The sequence below is a fragment of the Eretmochelys imbricata genome, chromosome 22 (genome assembly GCF_965152235.1).
Source record: "Eretmochelys imbricata isolate rEreImb1 chromosome 22, rEreImb1.hap1, whole genome shotgun sequence".
Lineage (NCBI taxonomy): Eukaryota > Metazoa > Chordata > Testudines > Cheloniidae > Eretmochelys > Eretmochelys imbricata.
The window spans coordinates 5021625-5047500 of record NC_135593.1 but is presented as its reverse complement, the minus strand read 5'-3'; the positions used below and the strand labels follow the sequence as shown (position 1 = coordinate 5047500).

At 44.5% G+C, this 25876-nt stretch overlaps 1 protein-coding gene across 1 annotated transcript in view; it reads right to left on the bottom strand.

Moving 5' to 3' along the window:
- DCPS (decapping enzyme, scavenger) overlaps positions 1 to 25857 on the bottom strand; it is a 63892-nt gene extending 38035 nt beyond the window's left edge. Inside the window, exons 1-2 of the mRNA XM_077839723.1 lie at positions 25672 to 25857; positions 17906 to 18074 (exon numbers count right to left, since the gene is read on the bottom strand). Of these exons, the coding sequence (XP_077695849.1) occupies positions 17906 to 18074; positions 25672 to 25857 (355 nt within the window). The remainder of the gene's footprint in view (positions 1 to 17905; positions 18075 to 25671) is intronic.
- Positions 25858 to 25876: the final 19 nt, after the last annotated feature.

Genomic DNA, 25876 nt, shown 5'->3' with positions numbered 1-25876 from the left:
CCACTCTCTCACATTTACTTTTTCAGCATGGATCACCTCCACAAATACTGTACAGCACCTGCCAATTCAGATTTAGGCTTCAAAATGTATGCTGAGCATTTTCTATATCAGGAAGGCAATATGGTTGAGTGACTAGGGTACAGAACAAGGATTAGGGAGACCCTGAGTTTTAATTATGGCTCTAACATTGCTTTCCTAACCACTGACTGCATAATGGTGGGTAAGGCATCGGGACACAAAATGATTTTGTTTCCCCATATGTAAAATGGGGTTAAATACCATACCTGCCAAGCTCATGGAGTCTAATAGATTTATCCATCGTAAAGCATTTGGAGAGCCTCAGTTAGAAAGCTCAATGTATACACGGTGAGTGTGCTTAGTGTAAATATATATATGTCTAAGGCCTGGATAACATAAATATCTATTTGTCCTTAAAGCCAGGATTTAACATTTTTTAGGTCAGAGCTGCACAAGCTGGGAGACAGGGCCTTTCCATTTCATGCCAAACCTAGCTTAATGAAATCCACACGAAAATGTTGGTAACATCAAATATGAAAATGTGACCCACAAGGAGGGTCTGGTCCGATTCCCACCATACACATGTCCAAACGAGATCAGTTTCCAGCCACTGGTTAGCACTTGTCTGGATGAGGTAACAGCAAAAGACAAGGCCATGACTTTGCTTAATCCCCCTCAAAACAAGGCAGTTTAAAATAAAACACACACATTAGCTGCACAACAACAGTGCAGACCAAAACGTTCTGAAAAATTCAGAATTGCCAGGAGAAACTTTGGCATCTCAATTTCTTGCCTTCAAGAAAGGGTACAGATTCAAGTCGTGGCAGACTTGGTTACTGGACACTGCTATTTCTCATGCAGTCTGGAAGGTAAGTGCTCCAGCATTGTTTGCAGAGTCCCCTGGGCTTTCCAGTGCTGAGGACTGCACACCATTTGTGGCTCATTCCCCAACATTTAATCAAAAACTTGCCAACAAGAAATAGGCACCATTAGATCTACAATTTCTGACTTGTTGCTCTCAGTGGAGATTGCAGCTTAACATACTTTATACATTTCTAGAACCCAGTGCAGAGGAAAGGAAAAATAAACCCTTAAGGCACAGCTGTGGTCAAGAATGAAAGATTATGAAAGAAAGCAGAAGGCAGACTGGTTCACTAATGATCATTTCACTTCTAAAGGTCTCATCTACCCCGGAACATCCTGAGACCACTAATTAACATACGTGACTAAAGCTAGAGAAGCTGTTTTAACACAGACCAAGTTTAGACCCTGACTTCAATTAGGTGCCTGGCACTTCAGATTTGGTACGTGAGGGATCAGCTTGATTCACATTGAACAGCTTCACCTAGCCACAGCCATGGTCCTCTGTACAGACATCAATGAGGCAATGCTAACCACTAAACTGCTAAGTCTTTCCAGTCATTGGTGACCAACTGCACTGGTCCTTCCTTTAAAAATGATACAGTTCCTGAGAAACTAGATACATACTGAAATAATATTAATGACTGAAACCTACAAGAGTCGATGAGTTAAATGACTCACTCTATCCTCTGGTCACCCTGTGGTTCTGAGCTCTCATCAGGGCCTGGGGGATTGTCAAAACTAGAGGTTTTTTAAATTGAAGTAACTAACTTGCTTATACATGCTAGCGTGAAGACTCCACATACGTTTGTGATTTATCCTGGAATAACTCATAAATGACAGTTAACTGGAGTTAAAAACCTCTGGTGTAGACAAAACCTGAGAGAAGCAAACAAGCGCCATGCAAGAGAGCCACTATAGGTACTCTGACTGCACAAAATGGCTACCTGGGCAGCTCATTCGGGTTATCAGGTCCCATGGAATCATTCTGGGGGCATCCACACACAGGGTGCCTTGCAGCTGTGCTTATTCCAGTGCATGTTGGGACTCTGCAAGCACCTATTTTTATGAAATCTCGTTCAACTGATACAACTGTCCCATCTACACTACACAAAAGCCACTGTAGCATGCACGGATTCAGCTGGACCAGAGCGGACGTCTTCACGACAGGTGTTGCAACAAACCTGTACAATTAATGATGGCCACCCCCCCGGCACAGCTGTTATGTGTGGATGCAAGATGCTGCAAAGCTCCAGATGTCCAGCTGTTTGTTGCAACATTTAACATAGACAGGGCTCGTATACACTAAGATGCTGAGACACAGTGAAGTTGGAATATAGGACAACTTGCACTTAGATGGAAGTCCATATCTTGCCTGGTTTTAACTCAAACCCAGAGTGTTATGTCAGGATAGTTTTTTGTCTTAGCTTTTTACCTTGCTTAATTAACGAAGTGACCCTACTCAGACAATTAGCAGCTCCTTCTGAAGAACGACCCATTATTACCAAAAAAGGCTAATACAGATATTGCAGCATACCAGTTTCAGATGTGTTTAGCATTCTAGCTCTTTAGCAACATTCGCTCTTTCCCCCCCGCATACTGCAGTCTCCCCTGCACGCTCTCCAAGACATTTTAGAAATTCATATCTAGCTAAGTGCATCAAATTTCAATCCAATGCAAATTTAAAAGGAGCACGCTATGGGGAGTCCCAACTGAGCCAGCTGGAGCAGAGAAGCCTTGTCCTCTCTTCTCTCATCCTACCCAAGCACACAGACAGCAGTATTAATGAGGTAAGCTTTTCAACAAATTGAAATATATTCAGGGTTTGAATTAGGACAAGATGCCTGCAGGGCTTGACACTTTGCTTTTGATGGGACCAAGTGACAATACGCATGTTTTACCTTAACGAAGAGAAATGGAAGCAGCGGTTGTTTGGCTCCTAATTGATAATATTGCCTATTCTTTTAAGTAAATTAACACTGTTCCTGAAAAGTACCCTGCCCAGCTAGGATGCCACAGAAATAGTAATAGAAAGTTTTAATGACAAGTTTGCAATCTTCCCCAAGACCCCTATCTCTCTGCTTATCTTCTGCCCTACATTTGCTCTCATTTAACCTTCAGGTATCCACTTCAATAACCAGCAAACAACAGTAGTGGACACTGTCAACAACAGGATACAAAATCCCCACCTCTATTATGCTCAGGAAAGTTCTCTCTTACTTATGAACACATTTGTATGGTTCTCTCAACTAAGTATCCAGCTTTAACCTACTCTGCATTGAGCCCTTTCATAAGTGACAAGAGCTGGCTGTAATGAAAATGCTGTACTAATTAGCCACTCACCAGGAAAAAGAAAAATGCCTCCATAATTTAGACCCTATTATGCAAACGCTTGGTTGCAAGATAGCCTTCTTAAAAGGCCAACATGAGTTGGAGCAAGCTGCACAGCTAAGGATACTCCATAAAAATCTCTCAGCCTCTGCTCCTCAGTTGTCCACACCTAGGGACTACCGTGACTCACCCACTGTTATACTGCACGGGAAGGATTTGGGGGTGTGAGGAGAAATCTTTCAAGTGGTTGGTTCCCCAACCACGGAGGACTTGAAAGAGTATTGTCAACATCTAGAAATACCCCTGGAACAAGGAGCATAGGTTTGTAAGATCTTTCCTGAGTCCAACCTCCCCTTTCTGGGTTTTTCTTCCCCATCTGTTCTCTCCCTTATTCTTCCTTTGTTTCCAGGTTCTATCCTCCCATCCTGCATTGCTGCTGAAAGCTTTACTAATCGTTTCAAAATGTGGTGTGGTCCAGATAGGGACTGACTGACAAAAGGAGAGAGACTTGACCGTGCTAGAGTACCTCGAAGGTAAAGAGATTTCCATGGTGCAGCTCATTTGAGAGCATTTTCTGCTTCTGCAGCCTGGAATAGGGTACCATCTGGATTGGTAGGAAGTGGTATCACTTCCTGTATGACTGAATCATTTTCTCCCTAGCTTCTAGACTCTCCTCTGCAACCTCTCCACTCCATGCGCTCAGCAGCAGAATGAGGTCACTAGAATTTGAATCACTGATGTACTGCTGTGAGGGAGCTCAGGAAATTAGTAAGTTTCACTCTCCATGTGTTGCAGAAGCACTCAACTCTCCTACACACAATGACAGATACCCATGAACTTGCTAATCATTAAAATGCATAGCTGTGCATAGCTAACTAGAACATCCTCTGAAACAGGGTTCATAAGGAAAAATCTTGAACTACAACTGTGCTTCCAGGTGCCATTCACATAAACAGTGTAGATTTTCCAGAAAATGCAACATCTTTCAGTGGCTAGACTAAATCAGACCACTGCTTACTAAGCACAGTTGGAATACTCATGCTGTCCCACAAAATATGAATGACAGACTCTGGATAGTAACTTAAAAGAAACCAGATGTCAACTAAACAAACAGACCAGCACAAATAAAAAGTTAAGAAATACGTAACTTAATTGCTCTGGCTTTTACTTATGGAGCCTTTGGCATGAGAAACTTTTTCTACTGCTGTGGAAGCAAACTCTGCTCTTCGATTATTCAGCAAAGTTAGTTAGGGAACTATGGGTTGTGTTTTGTCAGCATTTCAAACTTTCCAACTTACAGTAAGTTGCCTATTGAATGAGAAAGAGAAAAGTGATGAACAGGCATTAATGTGTGGCAGGGAACTTGTTTAACCCAGCACACAGAGAGTACTGGTTTTAGGGAAATCAATTCAACCCAGTTTTCCAAGCACATGAAAAGAATATTTAATGTTTGCCTCCACAGATCTATGTAGATGGATCACCAAGGTTTAGTGCTAAATGATCTCTCTCAAGACCAATGATTGGTTGAAAACAATCATGGAAACTGCTTTTGATTTTTAGAAGTTAAAAAACGTTTCTCTTCTGATTATTAAGCCACTCATGGATGTAGGAAACCGGTTAACAGTCTCCAACAGCAAGTCCCTACTGCCCCCTACAGCCAGTGTCTCGAACGAGGTCTGACTCCAACAAGAGAGCCTTCATCAGATGATTCAAAAGGTAACTGTAACCAAATTATTTTCAAATGAATTTCCCACTTTACATGTCGGTGTCTCTTTCCTGATGGACATGATGCACAGGTGACCTGCAAAGAAAGTAAAAAGAGGACACAAACCCATTTTCTTCTTTGTGCTGAAAAGAGGAGGCCTGGAAAGGGTTTTTTTCTGCTGCTTTTTTGCCTAAGAAATTCAAGGCTTGCCAACTCCAGGTTTCCGAGAGAACTAACGTGATGAGGGTCCCACAGCTAGCAAGGAAGCGAAACCTGACTGAGACAGGAATGGATCTATTCTGAGGGTTCAGCACACTAGGTTTTTTTTTTTTGTTTTTGGTCTTATAAACACAGTTTTACTCAAACGTGCTAGAAACACAGGGGAGAAGAGATGGGATCAGCTCTTGGATGAAGAACAGCTGGCAGAAGCTGAACCCGGGCAAGACAGAGGTGACGGTGACAGGCATAGGGAAGTACTGTGAAGAGCTTGCAGCCACCGAGCAATTTCTGTTGGTTGAAGACACATACCCACAATTGGTGAATTCAGTCTGCACTCTAGCAGTGGTCTTGGATCCCTTGCTGATGCTGAGCTCTCACGTAGCAGCATCCATGAGTAATGCTTTCTACCACCTCCGCTTGGCTAGGAAACTCCATCCCATCCCATCCCTGGCCTCAGTTATTCAGGCCTTTGTCACCTCTCAGTTTGATTACAGCAGTGTAGCGTACCAGATCATGAAGCCTTCACCACTTAGGAAACTCCAACTAGTTTAGAATGTTTCACTGCACCTCTTCAGCAACGCAGGCTTCCTCGGACATATCAAACCCATCCTCCGCTCTCTACACTGGTTTTCCATAGAATTACAAATTAAGTTCAAGGTCTTGGTCTTTATCTTCAAAGCGTTACAGGGCCTGGGCCCCAGACATCTAAAAAAACCACCAAATCTCTGAGACAAAGACAGTGGTCAACAACTCTGCTCTTCTGATACAACTGGAACCCGCAACAATAAGAGTAAAGCTCATCTGTGTGGGAGACAGAACCTTCTCCAAGGACAGTCTAAGACCATGGAAAAGCAAGGACCATCACAAACCTCCCCACTTTTCACTCCAAATGCAAGGCATTTTGACCTGCCCTCTCTTACATAAACACACTTCTCCCTCTGGGGAAGAGGATGACGAAACAAACATGTGACAGATGCATAGTCACATTGCTCAATGCACTACTGGATGGCGTTTAAATACTACCATGATGAGTGAGGTATAAAAACCATGACAGTGAATGACTGAGAAAGCTCCTAATCCACTTCTCCAGGTCCTCCAAGGAGACCTCTAGCAAAATAGGGAAAACAAGTCAGGAGTTCCTGGTAAAAAAAAAAATGGCCTTCCTTGTCCATCAAAGAAGAAAGAAGTGTCACTCCAGTCTCTATTAATACTGGTGAAACAAAGGCAAGAGTAGAGGACAGGACACAGTCGCTTAAATACTATGTCGTCGGGTACTGTTATAAGAATCAAGAGAGATTGATAGGAAGGATGATCATCTTTGGGGCACAGACCATCTTTTTGTTCTGTGTCTGTATAGTGCCTAGGCCCATGACTCGGGCAGCTAGGTGCTACACTAATACAAACAACAACAATAATCCTGACTCAAGTCCAAGCAGACCTCTTCCTTCTAGTTTGGAAAATGAAGCCCTCTACGTTGTTTCCTTCTCTACTCCAAGTCGAGCACTTTTGCCCCCTTTGTTCTACTATGCAATCTGGCCATTGCTGGGGTGAGAGCCTTCTTCTCTGCAGCCCCTGTTGTCAGGAGCAGCCTTCCCATATCTCTCCTCCTCAGTTCTCCACCTCACTTCCAATCTCATTTTGAAATATGTATATATTAATACATGCATGTTTACCCTTGTTCAGACCCTGTAGTTTCTTCCCCCACATTTCCCCCATGAATATTTTGGGGCACAGTTTGCATGAGAAGTGCTATACAAAGTTAAGCTGTATTGCATTGCTGACTGGACCCCTGAAGGGGCTGGGTTTAAATGTGGTCAGGACACCACCTGCTGATGGGACGAGAGATGTTTAGTGTAGTCAAAACAGACAAATGATAAATAATGACAAGAATGGAAAACCAAAGACTTCGGGCCTGGAGAGAAGGACAATAAGCTACATACAACATCCCTCACCTGCCTTCCTCATCTTTCCTCCACTTCAGTTCATACTAGTCACTTTCTTCACTGCCTACTCTCACACTGAGCTTCCATCCATCCCTGACTTACCAGAACTGGCTCAGATACACATCCCAGAGCAGTAGAACCCCGTCTTCTTCTGTTAAAGGGACAGGTCATTTCTCTAACTTCTTCTGGCATCTGGCTTCTAATGGCCACAAACAATGAATTAGATATTGGGTAAGTGATGTAGCCACTCTATTATGGCAGCATCATCCAAGACATCAAGCATATCTACCCACCATCACAATGATTAAAAGTCCATAACCAGATGGCATGTTGTTATTCTTAAGCTACACAGGGCTGAAGCCCCAATAGTAAACATATAAGTTAAACCACCGTGACCACAACAAATCCTGTTGTAATGAAGAAGGATCTTTCAGTTCATATGGCTGTTCTGAAGGACATATGAGAGCTGATCCAGAGAGACTAGGAGATACAGATCTGAGTTGTCTGCCAAGAAATGCATCATCAATCCAAAATAAAGTTCTGCACCACCTGTTGAACTGTTCCTTAGAAAGGCTGCGTCTGATGTGCCATCTAACAGGCTCAACAATTTCAGAGAAGAGGCATCTTGACTTAGCTGATGTTTTAGGTGTGGCTTCGAGATGTAGTTGTGAAATAAGCTGTCTTGATGGCTGACCGTGCACAATAATGTGCCCCAGAGCCCTGTTTTTCTGCCTAATCACCGAAGGAGCAATGCCAACAAAGACCAGAGGGTTAGAAACTCGAGTTCTCCGGCTCGCACCAGCGATGAGACAAATGGTAGGGTTGATTGCTGAGCCTACCTTGCCAGGACGACAATCAGAGCCCCATGCTGCCACGCAATATTCAGCAGACGCAACAATTAGGGCATTGGTAGATTTCTATAAGATTGCAGCGCTAACACAGCGAGATTGGTCAGAAAACCTGCAGAGGAGCACAACTCTTGGCTGCGTTTTACCACGCGTCTCCTTGATGTGTTGTCAAAAGCACAGAGAGTGGTCAAGCTTTACCCGCAAATAAGTAGGATACAGTTCAAAAATGATCAGCTGGTTGTTCAGAAGGACCTGCAGCTGCCAATGAGATTCAAGTGGTGAGATGGAAACAAAATGGCACCATCTTTAGTACATTTAGTTTAAGTCACCACTTCGAAAAGTACTTGGCCAAGGTGTCAAGATCAGATGACAGGCAGGACTCCAGCTCCTCAAAGCTCCTTCTGGCTACTTCCAGGTAGATGTCATCAGCGTACACGAATTGAGTTGCCAAGATGGGCAGCAGATCAGCTGCATGTATATTAAAGAGCCCCAGAGCAGTGCAGATCCTTGGGAAAGTCCATTGTTCATATGACATGGTCGATTCGAACCATCTCCACACTTGATGGTCACTATTCTGTTAGAAATCATCTGCATAATAAACGCTACAAATTCCTTATCTGGGACAATGCAGTATAATTTTAAGACTAGTCCATGGTGCTGAACTGTGCTGACCTTCTGTCCTGCATCCTCAATAAAAGATGTCAGTCTAATCACTTGATCCTCAGCACTACGACTTGGTCAGAATCCTGCCTGGTAATAAGGTAACTGTGGGTTGATTAAAGGCAACAGTCATTTAAATAAAAGCTTCTGAACAGCATACACAGAAAGCTTCAGTTTCCTGTGTTGTCAAGAGACACCTACCTAGCTATAAGAAAAGGAGGACCTGTGGCACCTTAGAAACTAACAAATTTATCTGAGCATAAGCTTTCGTGAGCTACAGCTCACTTCATCGGATGCTTGCAGTCAGAATGCATCCGATGAAGTGAGCTGTAGCTCACAAAAGCTCATGCTCAAATAAATTGGTTAGTCTCTAAGGTGCCACAAGTACTCCTTTTATTTTTGTGAATACAAACTAACACGGCTGCTACTCTGATACCTAGCTATGTTATGTGCCCCTAAGCCCCAGGTCCTTGGCTGTAGCTGAACACTAGCCATTTCCATGGCACTTATCATCATAGTATCCAAGCTTTGCACATTTTAATTGATTAAGCCTGACACAACTCCTCTGAGATAGGGAAGAGTAATTATCCCCATTTTACAGATAGGAAACGGAGGCACAGAGAGGGAAAGTCATTCACTTAAGGTAACCCAGGTCTGACCACATATACGCGGCAATTTAATCAGAGTTCCAGGCCTCCCTAAGTATATTAACAAGCTTTAATTAAAATACTTTCTTTTATTTATTTTAAACCTGCTGCCTATTAAGTTCATTTGGTGACCCTTAGTTCTTGTCTTATGAGGAGTAGTAAACAACACTTCCTTATCTACTTTCTCTACACCAGTCATGATTTTATAGACCTCAATCATATCTCCCCTTAGACATTTCTTTTCCAAGCTGAAAAGTCCCAGTCTTATTAATCTCTCCTCATACAGAAGCCGTTCCATATCCCTAATAATTTTTGTTGCCCTTTTCTGAACCTTTACGAATTCCAATATATCTTTTTTGAGATGGGGTGACCACATCTGCACACATTATTCAAGATGTGGGCATGCCATGGATTTATATAGAGGCAACATGATATTTTCTGTCCTATTTTCTATCCCCTTCTTAATTATTCCCAGCATTCTGTTCACTTTTTTGACTGCCGCCGCACACTGAGTGGATGTTTTCAGAGAACTATCCACAATGACTCCAAGATCTCTTTCTTTCTTGAGTGGTAACAGCTAATTTAGACCCCATCATTTTATATGTATAGTTAGGATTATGCTTTCCAATCTGCATTACTTTGCATTTATCAACATTAAATTTAATCTGCCATTTTGTTGCCCAGTCACCCAGTTTTGAGAGATCCTTTTGTAGCTCTTCGCAGTCTGCCTGGATCTTAACTATCTTTAGTCATTTTGTATCATCTGCAAATTTTGCCACCTCACTGTTTATCCCTTTTTCCAGATCATTTATGAATATGTTGAATAGGACTGAACCCAGAACAGACCCCTGGGGGACACCGCTATTTACCTCTCTCCATTCAGATAACTGACCATTTATACCTACCCTTTGTCTCCTATCGTTTAACCAGTTACCAATCCATGAGAGCACCTTCCCTCTTACCCATGGCAGCTTACTTTGCATAAGAGCCTTTGGTGAGGGATCTTGTCAAAGGTCAATTACAGATTAAATCAGAACCTGCCATGGTCTTCAACCCTCGCAGAGCACTAAGTGAAAAGAACATGTCCTGCAAAAATAAAGGTGTTCTGTTCCATCTAAAGTCACCTAATTGAAAAAGGAAACATACTGATTCTTCTGCTATGCGTTTACCCCTTATGTAATTGATTTAACAGTAGGCTCCTGCATTAACAGTTTGTAATCGCTAATTCCTCTGTCGAAAGGGTTTGCAGGAAGTGACTTTCCCTTAACTTCAAGGGGTGAAGTCCCCACTCTGTGTGTGACATTCCCACAAACTAGGAGCCTAGATGCTATAGGGATGGGCCCTGTGATATCCCTCAGTTGGGCAGAGATTGGAAAAAGCTATGCTTTAACCACAGATACTGAATTATTTTAAAGATCCCTGATTGCAACAGGTTAACACAATTTCATAACTTGTTTAAAATGCTGTTTAGCCCCCATCTACGCAGGCAAGAGAAAACTGAATTATAACCTGGCAAGGAACTAAGCCTCAAGTTCTCCTTGGTTTGTGTTTCCCCTACCTCAGGCCTATTTATCTCAATTTCTCCTGCTGACTCCCATCTTGATCTTGTGAACCTGCTCAAGATGCCAATTGCTTGTTTGAAATCTTTCAAAACAATGCACTCTTCTGCAAGACTTAGGAACCTCTCAGATGCAAGTGGGACTTAGCCTGTTATCTCTAGTGACAGGCATTCTGTAAAAGCAGAGAGACAGAATCTCTGAACTGGGTCAGCTAAAGTGATCGGTCTACAAATGAAGCTACCAAGACCATACAGTAATTTGCTAGTCACCAAGAAGGACCACCCACACTGCCAGCACCAACTGTGCAGCAGAGAAAGTAGAATCAAGTGATGAGACTCCACTGATTTCTGAAGCCTGGAGCAGCATGTAACAAATCTGGGAAGGCAAAGAGAAAACTGCAGAGCCTAGTCAAGGAGAAGTCTATGTTGCAGTTTCCGAAGCTCTTCAGAGAGCAAGGCAGATGATACATCAAGGGCCTCATTTCCTTATAGGTAGAATTTCCTTTAAAAAAAATGATCATTTTTACTCTGTGAAAGTGGGACATAAACTGCCAAAAAGGGCTGGAGGGTTGGAAGATTTCTCCTTGCCGAGTTCATTACTTACCCTACTTATAATTTCCTCTGTGAAAATTTAATTAGATGCCGGAGTAGAAAGCTGATGAGATTTAAAGTCCCATAAGTCATCTATATTCTAGTAAAGAGAGGCTTACCCGACTCTAAACCTTCACATAGCCACTGTACAGTGACAGCTTCTGATCCGAATGGCGAGGACTGTTGCTGACAAATAGCAGGGAATTAGTACCTCGACTGATCTTGCTGATCACATCCTGGCAGTGCAATAGGCAGCTGTCTGGGTCCCTACTGGGTCTCATACTACACTCCTGTTGCCTGTGCATCCCCCCCCCGCCCCGCCCCGGTTTCCATTAACCCTCCTACTGATGCTCTATAAAATCAGGACACCTTGTCGCCCTAGTCTTCAGAGGTGTGACCTCCTCACTTTCCAGGGAGAGGTGGAGCTGCAGAGAGGACCATGGGAGATAATGCAAGACTCAAAAGTCGTCACTCAGCAGGTGTGAGATAATATGCACCTGGACAAACCTCTATGTTCCAGTTGTCACACCGACCATTCTTTAAGCCACAGCTAATGCAAGTCCCTGTTAAAAATCTTTTGACATAATCAGTCCTAGCCCCACATTCTCAGCGGGGCCCATTTTTACACTACTTACACCTTGTAGTCTACAAACCACACTAAGCCAAGTTCTTTTCACTCTCCTTCATTGGGTAAAGCAAACTGGAGGCCTGTATACACAGGTGTGTGAGAGATGCAAATACAGAAGAGAAAACCAAACAAGCCCCTTCAGGAACAGAAAAAGGCATTTGATGCTTTAACAACACAAAGTGCTTCTATAGCACCTTCCATATGAGGATCTCAAAGCAGTTTATACACAGTTCATAGGCACTCCCAGTGCTCCTGGGAGGTAAGTTACTATTCCCACTTTGCAGATGAAGAAGTGAGGAAGAGGGAGGTGCCATGACTTGCACAGCAAGTGCATGGCAGAGCTGGGAACAGAACCCAGGTCTCTTCCAAATCCCTGTGCAATTTCTCCATCCTCACTTCACTTGCTTCTGGCCTATCTTCCTAGGAGAAAAATTCATGCTCACTTCAGGTATATCAAGGAAGTGGAAAAAAAACAACAAAAAAACACAACACTTTGCTAGCCATTCAGGATAGGCAGCAAATGCCAGTGCAACCTTGTGGATTAACCCAGGCTTAACTGGAGGAAGCTGGGAGGTTATTCTCTTTCATAAGGGAAGCTAAGAGCATAACCGCTCGCTCTACATTACAAGTTTGGTTCAGCAACAGCAAGATGCTATCCGTGAGGTGTGACACAGGCAACAGCGTATAACAAAACTACAACACATGGAAATAGAATAAAAACCTATGTAAAAATTTAACTAGCACTTTTTGGTCCTCTGATGATTTAGTTATGGATGCCAGTTTATGTATTGTAAAGGCAGGAGACAACCCTATAAAGGAAAGTTTACTAGAGTAATAAAGTGAGTGTTTCAGACACACCTTTGAGGAAGGCTGGCCAAGACATGGTAGGGTGCAAGGGGAAAATGATCCTTCAACTTGCGACACTTAAATGCTGCCAAAGAGGTAGGATGTTTGAAGTGTAAAACAGATACTGAGCCCGCAGGTTTCAGCAGCATCACTCCTTCACCCCGCTGGCTCATCACTTTTCAGACATTACAGAGACAAACAGTATGATCCAACAATTAAAATCAATGGGGAGATTCATCAACTTCAAAGGGAGTTAAATCAGGCCCAAAAGCCAGACTTAAGTGCAGCTCAAGGGATCGCTAATTTTCTATAAAGCTTTTAGTGGTCCCAGGCCTGATTATCCAGGAAGCCCATCTTTCCCTTTATACCCTACTGTGGCATTTAAGACAGTCTGGAGGGTTTCTAGGCTAAGAGTCTCCGGGGGCAGGCAGCCTTAGGTCTCTCTCAGCATTGCCTTTGGAACTCTTTCACTCTTGATAATTCATAGCCTGAGTCTAGTGGCCTTCAGGTAAGGATGCAGTCATTTGGCTTTGCTTTGGTTTAATTTTTCTCCACTTTGCCATTTGATGTCATTAATGTATTTTAATGCTGTAAATGTGCTCTTACCTTCTATGGCCACAGGCGCGCTACTGGACATTAAATACAGGCCCCAAATGGCCATAGCATGTAGTTTTGATAGAGGAGCAAACTTTTCCCTTGGCACTGATAAGCACGTTTTCTTTTCTAAGGTCTTATCAGCACGCTAGAGCAACCTGGCCTGGGAGAGGTTAAACCAAATGGCCAAGTTTCCTTCTGTCTCACGTGTGCATGCTGTTATTCCACTTACTGCTGTAAATTATTCACATCAGAAAAAGGCATTTCAGGAAACTGTCCGCATCATTTCAAGCTTCAAAATATCAGTTTATCATTTATATGGCTCCGTTCACCCCAAAGCCCTTCACCAATAGGAATCATTTTACAGTGTAATCAGAGAAACGCAGCCACTTCTGGGGTAAAACATGGCAGCTGTTACAAAGCATATTACAGCTCTACATAATTTAGGACAGGAGATGAAGAAGCCCATTGCCAGAGGAATGGTCAGGGGAAATTCAGAGAGGCAGAACGGAATTATCTGGGTTGGGAATCTAGTCAGGACACTGCAACAAAAAGGGCCTTTTATGGGATCTTTAGTAGCCAGAAATCAGCAGGGTTGGGGTTTTACATTGCAGCTGAAGGATGACGTCACTGGTACCACAAAGCCCCTAATCATGTGGGGCATTTGTTTTTTATGATTCAGAGGGAAGAACACCTATTACTGAAAAAAGAAAAGGAGGACTAGTGGCACCTTAGAGACTAACCAATTTATTTGAGCATAAGCTTTCGTGAGCTACAGCGCTACTCTGAAACCTATTACTGAGTCACCCACACTGCTTCCTGCAGTGCCTAGGGGATCTCTCACACAAATGTTTCCATTTTACTTTTTATAGCGTCAAAGCACTTTACAGACTTGAACTACTTTCCCTCTGCCCTCCCCTTGTGCTTTTACCGACCCTTCCATCCAAGGTCCTCAGATGGGTTACATACACAAACTGAAAAGGAGGACTAGTGGCACCTTAGAGACTAACCCATTTATTTGAGCATAAGCTTTCGTGAGCTACAGCTCACTTATGCTCAAATAAATGGGTTAGTCTCTAAGGTGCCACTAGTCCTCCTTTTCTTTTTGCAAATACAGACTAACACGGCTGCTACTCTGAAACCAGACACAAACTATTCCTCACAACATGCCCATAGGAAGGTATTATCCCCATTTCACAGATGGGTAGACTGAGGTAGGACAGCAAAGTGAGTTGCCTATAGCTACAGAGGAGACAGTGGCAGAGCAAAGATTACAACTCAGGAGTTCATGGCATCAAAACTCCACAGCCCAAGGCAAATTGTCAACTGTTCACATGCTAGGCCTCAGCCCGGTGCCGCACCTGAGCTACTGCAGGTGTTGGTACGGCTGGAATACCTGGCATTTTAGAAGGCTCGATCCGTTGTGACCGAGACATGGCTTCCTTGCACCAGTGGAGCTCGCTCCCTGCAATGGTCCCTCCAAAGCTGGAATCCGGTGCTGTTCAGGTGCTGATGCAAGGCTGCTCTTTTTCACAGGCCTCTATTTTATTTTCAGGGATGGGCCGTCACCGAGATTGGACACCCAAGCATGCGAGGGGCAAGAATTTTATTAATATGTCTGAGGGTTAACTAGAGCCATTTGAGGTTGGGGGTTCCCCCCCCCCCCAAATATATTCTTAGACCACTAAATACAAGATCCTGGGCCTGATATAAATCTAGAAGAATAATACTGCTGCCATCAGACTGATGATAAAGTTATATGCTGCTGTAGCAAGATGGCAAAAGAGAAATCAAATACCGGTGCCTAAGGTTTCTCATTACTCAGTACTATTACTATGGAGAGAGATTCTGGGATTCTAATGCAACAATGCCACCTTGTGGAAATCACTGCATCTCACCACCCACTGAAACAGACAACTGGTAACACCCATTGTTTCATGTTCTCCGTGTATATAAAATCTCCCCACTGTATTTTCCACTGCATGCATCCGATGAAGTGAGCTGTAGCTCACGAAAGCTTATGCTCTAATAAATTGGTTAGTCTCTAAGGTGCCACAAGTCTTCCTTTTCTTTTTGAAGACAACTCAGAAGCACTGCCAAACAATACCGAGCTACAAAGCAAGATTCCTTTGAATTACTGAATGGTAACCATGCAAAGGATCTGATACAGACAGCAGCCTCTGTAATGCTCTCTATATTTTGGACAACAGGAACAATCACCTTAACATACTTTCTTGCAATGAACTAAGGCATTTTCCTACTATTAGGATATGACATCATGGTAAGGTAAAAGCTTCCTATTTATAGCCACCTGCTGTATGGTACAAGTTTTACACAGCTAATGAATTGAAATTGGATAGCATGTTTGAGCCTAGTCAGTGCAAGAGAAAGAATTTGTGGTTCTAAAATCAGTGTTTTTGAGACCAGATCAGAGCTGTTTCTCCCAAGCCTGGTGCCAAACACCCTTTGGAAAAAAGCCTTCCCACGGTAACAAAGGAGAGAGAACAAGAGGGGAGGCAGGAGGAAACTCCAACTCCAAGCCACTGAACCCGGGCACGATGATGAGCTGGGTTCCCTATAAACAAGCTCAATGCAAATCTCACTTCTGAACTGATGTCTAGATACTACATTGAAAGGGGCATTTGAAACACCAAAAATAGAAAGATTGGTGATTTACTGATTAGGCTAGTACAAATTCCTCCACAAATCCCTTATTGCACTAAACTGTCCTCCATCCCTAGGAAAAACAGAGGCTTCACAGCCATTGGGAGATGGTGAGATTCCTCACCTAGTACATTTGACTATTAACTAGTTATGCACGAAAGAGTGTATTCACTACAAAGCAGACAAAAAGGGAGATAAACCCAGGTGCCCGTGTGCACCAGACATTTAAGGTCACACGCATGTATAGTCCCACTGCTGGCATGTTACTTGCCTGTCCTACAAGAAAACGTTAAGCCCAACAAAAAGAAACTGAGACGTTGTCTGAGAATGAGAGGAGGCTGTCATAGGAAAGGTTAACAACTCCACAAAGGTTACTGGTGACATCCTAATGCAGGACAAGGAACCCATGAGTGTGTACAAATGAAAGAGAAAATGTGGGAATGGATAAGCATAGATTTTCTTTTGTTTGAGCCATCTCTTCCTCTCTTTTCCATCCCCTCCAGGCTTGCTGCTGTCTCTTAAATTGTGGTGGGGATTCGACTGTATCAAAAGAACCAGCATAAAGGTTATTTTCTGGGTACGGATGCAAGGAATTCCCAAATGTAGTAATAGCCTGCATTATGTAGTCTCCCATCAATGGCCTTATCTTCAGAGATGGGTACGTATCATTAGCCCCATTTACAGATAAGGAAATTGAGACACAGGAAGTAAAGTAACTCATGCAAGGTCACAGAGTGAAAGAGTGATCAATAGAACTCAAGTTTCCTGACTCCAAGTCCCCTGCTCTATTAGAGTTTGTCGCGCCATAGATCTCGAGGTAATAAATGAGAATAATGTGTGGAGGTTAACGGCGCCCTAGTGAACTACAAAGAACAAGCACTCTTCTGTTTCCCCCCTTTACATACCTAGCACTTTGATGAGGATTTTCATACTTCGATCTCAGAGCGTTTAATAAGAGTGGGAGAGCATCACTATCCCCATTTTCCAAGGAGATGGCACTATTTTGCCAAGGAGTCACACAGCGGATGTTGGCCTCCTTCATGGAAGTTACAGTGTTTCTGCAGGATTCATGCCCCTTGGCTCAGCTACATAGGTCCCATTTACAGGACTGTTTGGTTTTATGCAGCACCTTTCACACTCACCACATCCTAATAGGCCTTCCGAAGAGAGGCAAGTCATCCTACTAGGGCAGCATGTGTATCTGACTGCACACACAGCAGCTGTTTGCCCCCGACAGTAGCTCAAATGCCATTCTGGAGAGGAGGAGCATGTTGGGGACAGGAGCATGTTGACGGGGATTATCCCTTGTTTTCGTTGGTGAATGTGCAATGATATTTAACCTTTCCCCAGTGCAACCAGAAGGAATCGATAAGCAGAAGGATGGCATCTGCAACATTGCAGGATCCCCCATATTCCCAGCATTGTGAGACTTGGACTCGCATCCATACCCATAAAATAACCTTTATGCTGGTTCTTTTGATACAGTTGAATCCCGACCACAATTTAACAGACAGCATCAAACCTGGAGGGGATGGGAAAGAGGGAGTGATGGCACATTCAGAATCAGAGCTCCATCAGCTAAGACACATGGTTAACTACAGGGTGAGCTATCCTAGCACTCTGGTTCTCTTCCCCTCACCACAACAGAGCAGTAACACTGGACCCACCCTCCTCCCAAAACACACAAATATATTGACTAAAACATGGGAAGCCCCCACTGCACCCTAAGCACCAATGGTTCTTTAGGTTATTAGCAGGTGTCAGAGAGTCTCGACACATTTTGTCTGCTTACCACTCAGCTGCGGAGGTGGGTACAGGTGGTAGGTGCTGTAGATATCGTTGGACATCTGGAGCTTCAACTTCGTGTGCTTCTTCAGCAGATCGGAGATGCTTTCCTCCTGGAAGGGAGTCTTCTCCAGGATCACTACAGCATCCTTTGCATCGCCAGAGGCTCCACTCACCTAGAGTTAGAGATCAAGATCAGCCTGCATACGCCAAACTTATTCTAGCTCAGCACTTATATACCCTTTCTCCCCATCACTGCAGTAGCCACACAGCTTCCTAGCATTAGCCGTTTCCCATCAGTGGGATGGAGAGCTCACCTGCTAACAGCCAGCAGCATACTTGCCTCTGGCCACTTTATCTACAACCATGCAGGTTCTGTTCTTCACTCTGAAGAGGATGTGAGGGCTATGTAAGGGAGAGAAGAAGACTGGCAATACCCTGTAATATACTGATTGAACTTTATTGGATTAAGTTAAACCTTACTAATTTAAAGTTAATAACTTTGGGGTACATTGTATTGGAAATGCAAATGTTTATGTACTAGTGAAAGATTTTATGGAATTTCTTTACCAGCAAGATAATATTAATGCAATCTCTGAAAGGCACAGGGAAGTTCAAAGATCGTTTTGGTACTATATATGTGATGTGGATTTCCTTAGGAAATGCCATGAGGTGAGGGGAATGCAAAGTCTCTCTCCCAAGCCAACCTTTTGAAGATACGCCCTGGGGAGAGGACCCTTCCTATACTAACTACCTGCTTTTGGAAATTCCAGGTCAAAGACCCCTGATCTGTACAAAAGGGTGGACTGAACTTGTCACAGGTGTGCTGAAGCTATGAGATGAACTGTAACCCCAAGGACTCACCTAGGGTGGGGGGTAGAGAGGAGGATTTATCCCCCCATAACCCAAGTGAGAGTTGGGATGAGCTGAGGGAAGCTTATTAGCACGTGTGTAGGTTCTTTATTCTTCTAACTGTTTTCTCCAACGCTTTTTACCTTAAGAATAGAGTAGGGCTGCTTAGAAAACTCTGTGTGGTGACCTGTAACTGTAGCAATCACTTTGTTATCGGTCTCTGAAGAGAAAGCAAGCAGGTGTCCTTGGGCAGCCTGCCTCTGCTGCGCATAACACAGAGAAGGCCGGGAAGTGTGCCGCATGGGAACACCCCAGTCTGAAGGGAGAGGACACGGGTCTCCACCCAAGACGGGCAACAGCTGGAAGCCCTAGAGAGGGTGCCATGGCTGGACCACTGAGAAGAAGTGCTGGTGCAGTCGCCCTGAACTGTGACAAAGTCAACAGACGCATCAGCAGCTAACACACAAAATAGACGCAGAAACACTCCCCTACTGAGTGCTCCAGGGAGCAGGCGTTTTTCAAAGAGTGTTTGCCCTGGGCAACTGAGGGAATAAGGCCATCCAGCTTCCCTTTAAGTCTTCCGTTTGTTATGTGAATTTGGAGCTGAGTAAGGAAGTTCTGACCCAGGTGGTACGGCTCTCAGAGCCTGTTAGCAAATGTCGAAACCCCACAGAGAGATGCTGACTGTTTTCTACTGACTCGTGATATCATTGATTCCATTCCATATACAAAGGAGGTGGAATTGGGCTACTGGGTAGAAAGACACAGGGTCTGGGACAGAGATCCCTTTGAAGAAACAGCCAGACCAGAGATGGGGGAAAGGTCTGGGGTGAATCTTGTGTAGCATTATCAGTTACTTTGTTAATAAGGCCACATCCCAGGAAGGTGGTGAGTTTGACCTTATAGACTTTGTCTGGAGCAGAGTGGGAATGCCACCTGCTTTATGTACCATTTCAGCAATCATGGGTTCCCCAGAAAACTCAGGCCTTTACCACAACCCATCCAAGAATTTGAGATGGGTGTGAGCTGTATAGTTCACGTGATGGGATGCGATGGTTAGACCCAGCTCTTGCCACACTTCTGTTTCGTTCCAGGTTATGCAGTAATTAGGTATAGGCCCAAATTCATGTATCATCCATATGAGAGACGGCACAGATGTATTCAGAGGTGATGTATCAGGTAAGGTAAGTTGCAGAACAGCAAGCAAGTCTAAGCAGGGGTAAATTATATGCCAAAGGACAAGAAGAGAGGGATGTAATAAAAAGAGCAAACCAATAGGAGGATGCAAGAAGCATTAAGCTAAAGTCCTTCACTTTCTCAGACTTCAGACACCTTAACTCACACCCTCAGTATGTAAATTATTCCAACTCACACACCCTTATACCCACTTACAATGTCTAATTTGACCCATGTACACCTACTGCCTGAATTTGGCCTACAGAACCTAATAAACTCTAGTCCCCTCTTCTAAAGGATTTATTCATCCAAGATTAACATGCTGCTTTGAAATTATGAGACACTTTGCAATTTCCTGACACTTCTTCATCTGCCTCAATTCTCTCAAAGGTGGATTTACTGCAGACAATAGGGACTAACCCAATAGTATACCAAGCTTATATATGGAGTTGTGAGCTACAGTCAGACCTTTTCTGACTGCTGTATGGCTGTAAAAGTTGAATTAAAAGAGTACTTACAAATTTCCCATTTTATGGCCCCTGAGTGGCAAGTCCATCCGTCTTATTTACGGTGTTTGAGTTACCAGGTAGTTTGCAATTCAATTTCACTTTAAACATGAAAAACCAATCTTCAGGCCAAAAGCAATAGATATGCTAATAAGAAAAATAATCTAAGACTTTAGATAGGTTTCCGATGCTTTGTTACCGAGACCAATTGCAATCGCCCCACTCCAATATTTGCCTGCTTCACAGCTCAGTAAACCGGATCTGGACAGCACCAGACTTAAAAGCAATTGAGTCACTCTAACATGCTTGAACTTATCGTTAAAAGAAGTCTCTCAATGGAAAGATTTTAATAAGGCTAGCTTAATGGGGCTATTTTTTAAAAAAATATTCACCTCCCTCCCTCCAGTCAGTTTTGAAATCTGTCGCTAGTCAAAGGTAGAGACTATTCACGGTGTTAAAAAGCTAAAGCTTGCTTGAAGGTTTGGGGCCAGGTCTTCCGGATTTTGCCAGATGGAATCTCAGGCATGTACATAGCTGGCTTTATACCACTGGGGGTACGTGGATCTGAACTATCAAGTCGCACATGACTTGCTTATATAGATCTGAGCAGCTTGGGGCTTTGCACTCCTCAGTCAAAGGTGTGAATCCAGCCTGGGTTGGAAGGGAAGGCTGTTTAGTGACAAAGCTGGGGGTCGGTTGTGTGGGGGGGAATCAACATCTAATAGGCAAATTCCACACCACAAAAGCCAACTGAACTGGGGTTGTGGGGTTCAGAGACCAGGGTTCAAATGGCGCATGAAGACTGAACTCCTCTTGTGCTCCCATGGGAGAGTCCCTTCAGGTAAGCGGGGAGACAAACTGGGTCAGATGGGACAGTAACTATGGAAGCTAACACTGTTCTTGCCTGTACTGAACATATTGTGTGGATGGACTTTACAGCTGTCAATCCAGCATCGTTTACTAGTACTGAATTCACTTATCAATCCAGCATCGTTTACCACTACTGAATTCACTTAGGAAAGGAGAGACCTGAGGAACTAACCAAACACAACCCAAGCAACAGTCAATTTCCACTGACAAAAGTGAATGGAGGAGTGCGGACCTAACTGGGCGAGTAATGCTATAGATTTCAGGACTGGGGGGCACAATTAGGTTCAAGCAGAGACTTGCAAGTGTCAGGATGGTGGGAATTCCTGAGCAGAAGGACACAGAGGAAAGGAAGAGTTTCCCGCAGTGGTTCAGAGAGGGGCTGGGTAATTTGCGTCTCCCTTTCTATGTCCAACATTGCTTAGAGAGGATCATGTAACACTCCATAATAGCTAGGAAGTGGGCAACACCCAGCCACAAAGAGCACAATCCTGCTGACTGTCTGCTGAAGAAAATCATTTCACTTGGCTTGAAGCCATATTCTAGTAGGTTTCATCAGGCTTTTCAGGGTGTTATAAAGCTAAAGCTCGTTTGAAGATTTGGGGCCAGGTCTTCCGAATTTTGCCAGATCGAATCTTATAGCCACCTGGTAAGAGACAGACCTGTTGTATGTATTATTGTCATCCTTGGGTAAACTTCACAAAAGGCACCTAAATTACCTGTGAAAACGAGAGGTGGCTGCTTTTAAAAGCATTACCCCTTATTTACTTAGCACCTACCATCTAGTAAGTTACATAACTGTCGTAGACACTGATTCTGGTATTACTCTCCATTCTTTTCTCACTGCTGTACTCAAGGATCTTTCTCTCTATTCTAGACAGCTGTCAGCAGGTGGCCTTCCCCCACTGCTCCAAAACAAAATCCCTACATGCTGCATAGGTACAACACACACACATACAAGGTTGGATTTATTAACAAACCTAACAACATAAAAACCTCAGCCTAAGCTTTCTTCCAGGCTTGGCTGTTCCCAAAGGTCCTTTAGAAAGTCTCATCCCTACATCCCACTGCCCAAAGGGCCTTTCCCACCTCCCTTAAATCCAGGGTGGAATTAACAAGCTACACCTGGCACGGGGAGTCAGCAGGAATCAATCAGCATTTCCTTGCAGGCTTCAAACACCTACTAAAAGGGTGGGTCAACAGAAGAGCTCTGCCACCCTGTTACAGCATCCTTGGCGTTTATTTAACACCCCCTGCCTTGAACATGCATAAGAGAAACTAGAACTGTTTCAGCTTCTTCTTGATCAATTCTGACTCTTTGCCTGTCTCTAATTTCACATTCAGAGCACTGTAGAGTTGCCCCATATTAACAATTTGTAAATAATAATAAAACTCCCTTTTGGGGGCAGTTTTCCTTATCCTGCACTTGTATCGAAGACTAGGAGTTTTAAAGGGCTTTGGGGGAGAATTAAAGCAAGAATGAGAAGGATTGACATGACCTTCCTGCTGCCATAGCACGATCTCCTTTGAACCTAGCACAGTACAGAGGCAGGAAGGATAGCCTCAGAGGGCTCACAAATGGGAGATTGCTTTTTGGCTGGCACTTTTGAAAACTTGTTTTTCTTCAGGGTTCAGTTACCCTGTAAAGAAATTACAAAAGAGGCAGCCAAGGGACTGTGGTGGGGGATCTGTATTCTGCTCTTGTGTATTGTTCAGTATTGGAATTAGTCACGTTTGAGCCTGCTCATGCTGAAAATCATAAGCATCATCTTAGCAGAGCCTAGATTTCAGATGGACTTCACACAGAAACATTTACTATATGCAGAGAGCAGTGTGTGCGTACACAGTCATTTTACAAAATACTTAAACTCCAGACCAAAGACAACTCCCAAGGACAGCTGTAGGTCGAATAAGCAGTGATGTGAAGGGTGGTATCAATGGAAGAAAAGCATATCTAGCACCAACTTGACATTCAGTGGGTATGCAAACAAGTGTAGTGAAGGGATGAAAAGCAGTATGTCTAGCAGAAACAACACTAGAATGGAATAAGAAAAAGCAGCCCCTCTCTTACCCACTAACTGTCCCTCGGCACTCCTGGGGCTAGTTTCATTCCTAGCGGTAAGCAGGTGCACAACTCCATGTGACTTCCGCGGGAACTGCACCTGCCCACAGCAGGACTGAATTTGAATCAGTACAGGTACAATGGATTTCCACACCTAGAGCCCATATCTGACCTCTCATACCAGTACCAGACAGGAGTAACTCCACTGAGGACAATGGGGTCATAAAGATATAAAAGATATTCAAATTCTGCAGTGACCAGGCTTAAAAAAAAGTCAGTCTAACGCCCAATTCATTTCCTCCATACTTCCCCCACCCTCCCAGTTTGACTGGACAAACAATGTGCTTCCTCCTATGATGATGTCTCTCTCAGTACCATGTGGTTTGAGGAAAGGTGGATGATCTAGTGGCTAGATCACAGGATTGGGAATCCAAACTCCTGGGCTGCATCCCCAGATCTTCTGCTTCCTTGCTACGTGACCATGGCCAAGTCACTTACCACCCCTGCACTACACTCTGACCATCTGGAAAATGAGCATACCTGCTTCCCCGAGGTGTTATAAAGTTCCTTAAAGCTTGCAAAACACTTTGTGATCCTTGGGTGAAATGGCCATTTATAATTATTACGGCTGAGGCAAGGAGTCCCCAGTCCGACTAACCCACTCACACAGCTAGTGAGAATGTTACAACCAGAATAATTGCCATTTCCTCTTTCTGCCCAAGTCAGTCCAAATTCTTTTCCAAGCTCAAAGCAGGCGCACACAGCAGTAATAAATCTTCATGAGAGAACCAGGTTGGTGGATCTTGCTTTTGCTCATGTGTGTTTCAAGCAAGGAGCTGCTGAAATCATGAGATGATGCAGTCCTGTCCTCTCAGGCTTTGGAGGCGAATCAGCGCCCATGCTGACTATCTTGCTCATTAAAACAACAGAACCAGAGGTGCTTTCCTCATATGTTTGAAGCCCATGCCACTGATTTTGGATTTTAAAAAAGTTATTTGCTCCGTGCTTCTTACATTCCAGGGATTTACTGGGCATGACAGAAGGATTTGATTTACTTGGATAATTTTAATAATGGAAATTGGATTTAGATCTCCTTAAAAAAAAAAAAAAAAAGACACCCTCACCCAGAGCACAGAAGGAATGCAATTCCAGCACATCACTGCCAAGCAGAGAACTGAGAAGATGGCTGGAAAAAATATTAACAGGCATTGCAGGTATCAGCTACGGCAAATTGTAACCCAGTGAAAAATCGACAGCATCGTAACATAAAACTGCAAAAGACCCATTAGTTCATCCAGTCCCTCTGACCAGGGGACAAAGTTGCAAGATTGTACCTGCAAGATATTATTCTCCAGCCTAGTTTTTAACAGCCTAGGACGAAAGGAGGGAGTCTACAAGAGCCGGAGGCTTGGGGCCCTTGGGGCATGGCAGGGTGAGCATTGGGGGGCCCTGCCCTGGGAGGTGTCCCTCCCTTGGACAGAGAGTAAAAAGGAGGAACAGGGACTTTACCAGGAAAGACTGTGGGGCAGAGCAACCACCCCATGGACATGGCCCCCCAACAACTGGCATCCTTGGGTCACAGAATCACAGACTATCACGGTTGGAAGGGACCTCAGGAGGTCATCTAGTCCAACCCCCTGCTCAAAGCAGGACCAACCCCAGCTAAATCATCCCAGCCAGGGCTTTGTCAAGCCTGACCTTAAAAACTTCTAAGGAAGGAGATTCCACCCCCTCCCTAGGCAACGCATGCCAGGGCTTCACCACCCTCCTTGTGAAAAAGTTTTTCCTAATATCCAACCTAAACCTCCCCCACTGCAACTGGAGACCATTACTCCTTGTCCTGTCCTCTGCCACCCCTGAGAACAGTCTAGAGCCATCCTCCTTGGAACCCCCTTCAGGCAGTTGAAAGCAGCTATCAAATCAGAGCAATGCCTCCCCTTCACCACCCCGCCACCCCACCCCGGGGTCAGAGCAATGGCACATTCCCCCCCCTTCACCAATCTCCCCCCCCAGGGTCTGAGCGATGGCGCCGGCCCCCCCTTCACCCGGTCAGAGCTATGGCAGCTCCCCCCCCCCCCTCACCAACCCCCGCCCCCGCCGGCTGAGAGCGATGGCACCTTCCCCCCTTCACAACCCCCCCCCCCCCCGCCAGGTCAGAGCGAGGGCACCTGCCCCGCCTTCACCAATCATCCCGCCGGGTGAGAGTACTACCGCCCCCTCCGTCACCAAGCCCCGCCCCCCGAACAGTGGTACCGCCCCCATTCCTTCTCTCCCCGGGGCCGGAGTGGTACAGCTCATTCCCCCCCTTACCTGCCCGTGCAGGAAAATGGCCTTGTCCCGCGCAGACTCCTTGAGCACCCTGCGCACGCAGAGCTCCGCCAAGGGGAACGAGCCGCCATCGCCTCCCGGGGGCTCGGCCGGCTCCTCCGACCCCTCACGCTTCCTCTTCGCGCCGGTGGCCTCCGCCATCGCTGGGAGTGCTGGGGGAGTGCGCATGCGCCGCGAGTGAGTAGAG